The sequence below is a fragment of the Notothenia coriiceps genome, unplaced genomic scaffold, assembly GCF_000735185.1.
Source record: "Notothenia coriiceps isolate Sejong01 unplaced genomic scaffold, NC01 NC01_scaffold00000151, whole genome shotgun sequence".
Taxonomy (NCBI): Eukaryota; Metazoa; Chordata; class Actinopteri; order Perciformes; family Nototheniidae; genus Notothenia; species Notothenia coriiceps.
This window is the reverse complement of record NW_011332852.1, coordinates 81,829-89,543: the sequence shown is the minus strand read 5'-3', so window position 1 is coordinate 89,543 and position 7,715 is coordinate 81,829. Positions and strand designations below refer to the sequence as shown.

Genomic DNA, 7,715 nt, shown 5'->3' with positions numbered 1-7,715 from the left:
CTGCCGAGCCGCCGAATCCCTCGGAACATCATAAAAGCCATTTTAAACTGTTTTCTGGTGGAAGTTTAACTAGGCTACTGGATGAAATAATATGACTGGTATAGGTGCGAAAATTAACATTATGATTAAATATTTTTATATATTTATAATTCTGCAAATATTACGATAAACTCACAGCTATTTCGCGGCCCGGCAGTAACACCTCCGCGGCCCGGTACTGATCCGCGGCCCGGGGGTTGGGAACCCCTACTCTACAGAATAGGTTAGCTCTGAGTGTTAGCGAGGCTTGCTAATGTAAACAAAGACGAGATTACTCCAAAACACATCAGGCATTGTTTCTGATAGCAACTTTCTATGGGGCTGCAGATTTGCTGCCGATTTGACGTCATATCGGCAGCAAATCTGTATCCGCTCGTTGTACCCCCGTTTTTAAAAGACTTGGGTACGGAGGAAAAGAGAGAGGGTTTTATTTTTCTGACGCTGCGTGAGTTCCTTGACACACCGGGGACAAATATTTATGTATTAAGACATAAAAAAGTGCATTTTGAATGATAGGTCCCCTTTAACACAAAACACATCACATAATCACAAACCAGTGTATTGACACTAATAAGTAATATCTACTATTAATACATTGCTAAATATAAGTATCTCTTTTATATCCGCAAGCAACAGTGCTGCAGTTTTTTCATCAGTCACTATTAAGCTGCTCTATAATAATTTTAGTTTTCAGGAGATCTATAACATTCTGCAAAAAATAATGCGTTATATTTCAGATGAATGCGAAAAGCATGCCAAATTACAGTAGGCTATACAAATGTTTTTTTTTTTGTGCCCAGCTATCCACTAAACAACTGACAACTGAAGTGGGTTTCTCCCACCCTCAAGAAAAACATTTTTAATTGTAAGTTTATCCCTGGAAGTACTATAACCTGATATGTAAATGTTTTCCAATCATTTTATGTGCGTCGCTATGCACATAATGTACATGCATGCATTACAATTGAATTACATTAGGATTAGGAACAATATTTTACGCTCGACATAATCTCAACAAAATGGGGGGCTTCCATCTAACGTGCATTTATTCAGACTTCCACAACGTGAGAAAATTAAAACTGGGCAAGCCCATCAGCCTCAATTAACTGAAATGCAACGGATAACAGGGAGGGAGGGAGGGAGGTAGTAATGTTGAGCGCCAGCATAAGGATAATAACAACGTAAACACGAGGGTTAACCAACAGAAACACATTTTCCATTGAGAGCGCACTGACGATGCCTTCTCCACCAGCAGCTCCGTGTAACAAATGTAGGCTAGGTTAGGCAGTCAGAGCTGTGCAGAAAAACAAAAACACGGGATCCAGCGGAGTGCACCACGATAGGCTACTACTATATGATGCATCCTTTGGATGGTTGCTATATGCCCACTGCGCCATGCAAAAAAAGACACCGTCGTATAAAACGGGCAGTCAGAAACGCTGATCGTGTAAATATGATCACATACAGATGCTGTTTCATGCATCATGTTACATATTACTGAGAGAAAATGATCCGCAGGTTCTGAATGTATTAAAGCAACGCTGATTGGAATTGTGCAGCACAAACACAACACATGCCGCCCATAGCGTGTTGGTTTACCCCGATCAGTGGGATCCACCTGCCTCTTGGTTTAAAACGCATGCATCAGAATAGCACACAACTGATCTATTTAAATGAAATGTCTAGAAACTAGAGCTGCAGAAATAATGATAATAAAAAAAACAATTCGAGCCAGTGATATGCAATTAACAACCAGGAATGGCCGAGCAAAATAGTGTGTGGAGAACAAACAGCCTACGGCAGGATAGGCCTGATGCAGAAACAGACAGCAGAAATCACACTTCTCATATCTTACAGTTGCATTGGAGGTCCAGCATTGCCTGGTACCAGTCATCTTGGACCTCCTCGCTGTCTGCAGCGATGGAAAAGCTCTCACTGCGGGTGTAAAGGACTATCATGTGCTTGTTCTTCGAATCTGCTCGCTTGTTGATGTTGAAGCAGGTGTCCAGGTTCAGGACTTTCTTGGGCACAGGTGATTTACTGCGGAATTTCTTCTCGTTCTCATAATACTCAAGTCGAGCAGGACCATGCTCCGAGGCCGCCCTCAGCACGAAGAACCGCCGGTGCATTGATTTATGCTTGCGGAGATATCCGCTTTTCTGTACATCTTCATAGTTCTGCGGTTCGGCTACTTGGTTCTCCATGGCCAAGACAGGGTGGAAAATATTAGAAGCCAATAATCTGTTGAAAAAAATCGGTGCCCATGTGTACCCCTCGTTAATCCATTGCAACTACATCCCTCGTCCTCCCCGCGTCCACATTGATGTGTCCAGCGTGTGTGAGAAGGCTCAGGATGGGAAAAACAGCCAAAGCATGTTCTGGATCTGGGATCATACTGAAGATCCAGTATTTGCTGCAGGAGATCCGCGCACCGCGAGCACAGCGTCCGCGCGGCTCGTCCTGCAGCCCGGTGCCGCCCAGAGTCTCACCGCAGTTCAGCTGTGGGGACTCCTCCACCTGTCTGATGCTGCCCACAGTCAGCTCACCCCCACCGTCGAGCTGGGGGTGATGCAGCAGAACCTCCGGTGGAGATGTTTCAAAAATAAAAGCATGACCGAATTGAATAAGGCCTTCAACCCATGTCCTTTTCCAATGCTGTATTTTCAGGCACTCAATATGACCTCATGATGCAGGAGGTAACTAAGTCAGCGAGTACAGCGACCCTGCGGTGAAACCTACTTGTTGTCACTTGAATGGTTACAAAATGAATAAATATTACATTTTAATAAAAATAACTTAATAATAATAAAAATAACTTTAAATCTTGATGTCTCTTTAGCTGTCACAGTCCTGTAAACATAGCCGTGGGAACATGTTTCAAATAGGGGGTGCTGTGGGGATGACACCAGGGCCGGTTTTGACCAATTTGCTGCCCTAGGCAAGATTTTAGCTGGCAATGAAAAACCTCTACAAAAGACCACTACACTACAAACAGAGAAACGTGCAATTTTTTTAACATTTTAAAGTAAAATGCTTAAATCTGTTGCACTTTGAGCCCCCAAACTAGAGACTGATCTTGAGGATACAACTCTAAAACACCCATATGAAAAAGATCGGTTTGCATTTTAATAATCAAATAAGTATGTGAACATATCCAATAACCTACCATAGCAAATAACAAATAAATGTAGGCTAACTTGTTTTATTTTTGTGGTTAATTTATATCTTATTTTATCAGTTAACATTTATTTATTTATGCACATTTTTAAATATCTCCAGTTTTAAACAATATTTTTGGTTTACTGTCCGATAGTATACATTGGAATTATTTCAAACCTGTTTTTATTTATCCTAATAGTTATAAAGGAGTGCCTTGGAAATATTTGTTTACATAAATTGTGATCAAAACGTTTGAGACCCACTGAGATAACTTAAAGCCATGTTCTTGCATTAACTGATCTTATTCTGAAAACCCTAACAGGGCCGTGGCTTCATGTTTCAATAAATCACCTCTTGTGATGCCTATATTGTTTATAATGTGTGAACAGAAAATTGGCCCTTCGATAGTGTTTTTATTTGTCAGACAGTTTTTACCATCTGTATATTTCTCTTACTCTCTAATGTTGGTTTATTTCTATTTAAGATAAGATAAGATGGACCTTTATTAATCCCCGTGGGGAAATTCAGTTGTATTATATTATATTTCCATGTTGAGATATTTTTATTTTAGAATTGTTTATGTTTACTCATTTAATTTGTTATTATGTGCAATGGTTGTTTTGTTTTATGCTACTGCAACAACACCAATTCCAAAATTGGGATTAATAAAGTACATATTTTGTGTTTTTTGTGACCACAAGCTATTATGCTTTTATTGTGAAATACAAACTGATGTGTTTCCGGTCTCCATTTTGCTCACGCTGGCTGACTTCACTGATCTTCTGCTCGACTGGCACCTCCACCCGGTGCCAGTCATTTGGGAACCAGGGGGGCTTCAGGTCTGCAGCTGAGTGAGGAACACGGTGTTCAACCGGGGAACACTGCGTGGGATTGCGTGTAATATTGGACAATTTCTGAGTTAAATTCAGCATATTTTGTAACCCCAATGACCGGAGGAACAACTGCAGAACATACTGTGTGAGAGGTCAGGTTCTACATATTGAATATGATGCAGACTTTAAATACAAGTGCATATGTTGAAGATCAGTGTATGGGCATATGATTATAATACAACTCCCCATATGTTATGTTTTAGGAATCTAATATTACAGCAAAATACAATTGTATTATAATATTCAATGATACATTTTAAAATTAAAGGAACCAATCTGGTGCATTTTGAGGTCAACATTAAGAGGTTTACATACTATAGGTATGTAAATATAATGACATACTATACTGCAACTTTTTTCATGTTTGTCGATATGCTATACTATGACTCTTTCAAGCCTATTGATCAAATAGACTTGATAAATCTCATTCTAAAAACTAATAAATAAATAAATAAAGATTTCATGTTAATTTTTAAACATTTTCTCATTACTTTTTCAACAGAGTATACTCTTTTTATATTTAAAAAAACATGCTATACAATGACTTTTATAAGATATTTTCATAATATAGACCTTTTGCATTTTTATTTAACATACTATAGCCTAATTTTTTTGTAGTATCATTTGTAGTACTAACATTTAAATAGTGATTTACTTGCCTATTAAACGTGTGATTTATTGGGGCAGTTGGTTTGAATCATCATTTATTATGCTGCCAGTGCACCATTTGGGGAAACAGCCTCAACACATAAGGACTGAAGAGTTGGCAATGACACAAACACATACAGTCTCAAGCTTCACTAAAATCATATTTTATTTACAGAAACACATTGAGAACACTTTCAAAATGAACAATACAGTCCGTTCAACTTGGATGAGATCAGTCTATTTGGCAAATTGATTAGATATCTAGGTCCTAGCTATATAGGATAACTTAGTTAGTTCTTTGGATACCGTCAGAGAAACATTTGGATATGTTCCTTATCTGGACTCTGAATCATCTTCGGCAAAAGTTCGATTATTCCTGAAGAGCCAGCGCTAAACATTCAATGGTGTCAAATACTTCACCACAAGAAGCCTGACAATCAAGTCTTCTGATTTTTTATTTTGTCTATGTTAAAAGTGGTCAAAAAGTAAGTTTCCAAGGATGAACAATGCCGCAGACTGAAACTGTAGTCGGAGATAAATCTCATTCTAACATTGCCGGCCTATTGTTGCTTTAATATCAGTGCTGCGGCAGACAATTAGCAAGCCAACACAGAGTGAGTTAACAATGCAGTAGCATACAATTTCATTGCACTGTAATTAAACCTTTATGTTCTGCTCATATCTCCCTTTGTGTCAGGGGTTTAGGGAACCAAAGCAGAAAAGAAACTCCACTAAAAGTCCCTAACCCTGCAGGACACAAAGACAAACTAACTATGTACACATTTACAGTATATATACACATCCCTGAGCCAACGAGGAATGACTCAGAAGACTCTGTCCTCCCACTTTTTATACGCCTGCACCCCCTATATGTGTTCTTTAAAATCCCCCGGGGTTGGGCATGGGAGCGACTTAGTGGACATTTGTTCTCAGAGGACGTTCGGATACAGCTTGGGGTCCCTGAGAATCCAGATAGAAAATAATAATGGCCGTGCATTTTCCCAAGCGATACACATGAGAAGGCTCAATCTGCTGAAGCACATTATTGCAGATAATAATTTCAGCCAATTGACTCTCTGCATATCAGTGTCACAGAAATCAGGTCTGTCCCACTCAGACCACGTTACCCACACAAACGTGCGCGCACAAACACACACACACACACACACACACACACACACACACACACACACACACACACACACACACACACACACACACACACACACACACAACACACAACACACACACACACACACACAGCGGTACAGTGCAGTCAGGAATGCAGGCAGCATGTTTCAGTAATAGGCTTCATGTATGAAGTTATTGTGAAATGCATTAGTGAGCAGTAGTCTGGGTCTGTTTGCATGTTGTGTATATCTTCTATTGTTCAGTCAGCCTTATGGTTAAAGCAATACAAACATCATTAAAAAGCAATACACACTGTATGTATATAGTATCATAAAGATAAGAAACATAGTGGTGCACATCGTACATCAATGTTTTGAATATGATGTGGATCCCGTGGCATTTTCTTGACAATAATGCGTCATTAAATGTTGGATTCTTTCAAAGTTATCCCTAGCTTTGCAGACCCAGGATTATTTCCCTGATGCGTCTAAGCATTGAGCATTGAAACAAGTGATTTAAGTTGTGTTAGTATGCTTAAAATGAAACATATATCAGTCTAATCGATCAAATAGGCTTGTTGAAGGAGCCAGTAATAAAACAAAATTGAATGATGTTGCTCCCATTTATCAAATGTGCAAATGACCACAGTGATAATACACAAAAGCAAATGTAAAACCTGCCCTATTCTCTTGCTGACCTACCATTGCTCAAATCCCTGTGAACATGTTTTAATGTCGTTTATTTAAAAGGCTAATGCTTCTAAAGTGAGTGCTCGTTTATATCAGAGATGAATAGGTGGTGTGTTTAGGATGACATCTCCATTATCTCTACACAGCACAAATATTAGTACAAACAGTGCAGTTGCAGTGCATGAAGTACACCAAGAATTTACACAGTGATTACTTTTGTGAACACATCAATCACAAATCCCTTAACTGAGGTTAACACTTCATGGATCTGCAATTCATCCTCGGTATGCTTATTGTGTGTGTTGAAGTGACAGCTGCCACTTCTACAGTAAAGATGGTTTTAGCACAGAAATGACTTCCCGAAAGAAACGTGTGAATTCTCAAGTAACTGGACAGGATTTCCTTGTAGACTGTGGTTGTTGCAGGGTCTTCTTTTTCCTTCACACCTCTCTGCGTATTGCTAAACTGAAAACCAATGCTGAATTACAAAATGTAACTTTTCATTCTGGGACATTTGTAAAAAAAGAAAGAAAGAAAACACCAGCCTAGGTCATTTTCTTCTGTCGATCCAGGAATTTTTGTTTTCTGTCCTCAGGAATTTCCTCTAAAGCGATAGCATTTTTGATCCCCCTGTAAAAGGAAATGCAGCTTTTTATGTCTCGGAGCTCCATATTATTATGTCACAGTTGTTTAGTTATGCTACAAATCTAGGAAATCAAGATTATAAAAATATAGAGGAGTATAAAAACATTGTCTTACCCTGGAAGGTCTGGAGGAATAGGCAGAGTCTTGTCGTAGTCGTCCCTCCCCACCAGCCAATATGTGTTCTCAATCCCTTTTCCCTAAAGATAAACATTCATTATCAGGATGCTAGTCTTATAGTGGGTGCATTGCATGTGTTCTGTGAATATATTAAAGGTCCACTATTATACTGTTTTTCATCAATATATTATAGGTCTCAGCAGGGGCGGACTGGCGTCCCGATGGGCCGGTACTGAAGTGGGCCGGTACTGAAGTGGGCCGGTACTGAAGTGGGCCGGTGATTTTTAGTCCCCGTCAGTGCTAGACTTTTTCGCTGCCCGTAATTTTGACGGACAGGATCGTAACATTTCCGTCAAAATCCATTATTACCCGTCGGCCTTTACAAAACTCTGAC

At 39.4% G+C, this 7,715-nt stretch overlaps 1 protein-coding gene across 1 annotated transcript in view; it reads right to left on the bottom strand.

Annotated features, from left to right (window-relative positions):
- Positions 1–2,504, bottom strand: part of LOC104944906 (insulin receptor substrate 1-B) — a 10,086-nt gene extending 7,582 nt beyond the window's left edge. Inside the window, exon 1 of the mRNA XM_010770547.1 lies at positions 1,895–2,504. Coding sequence (XP_010768849.1) covers positions 1,895–2,243 — 349 coding nt within the window. The 5' untranslated portion in view covers positions 2,244–2,504. The remainder of the gene's footprint in view (positions 1–1,894) is intronic.
- Between the last annotated feature and the right edge of the window lie 5,211 nt (positions 2,505–7,715).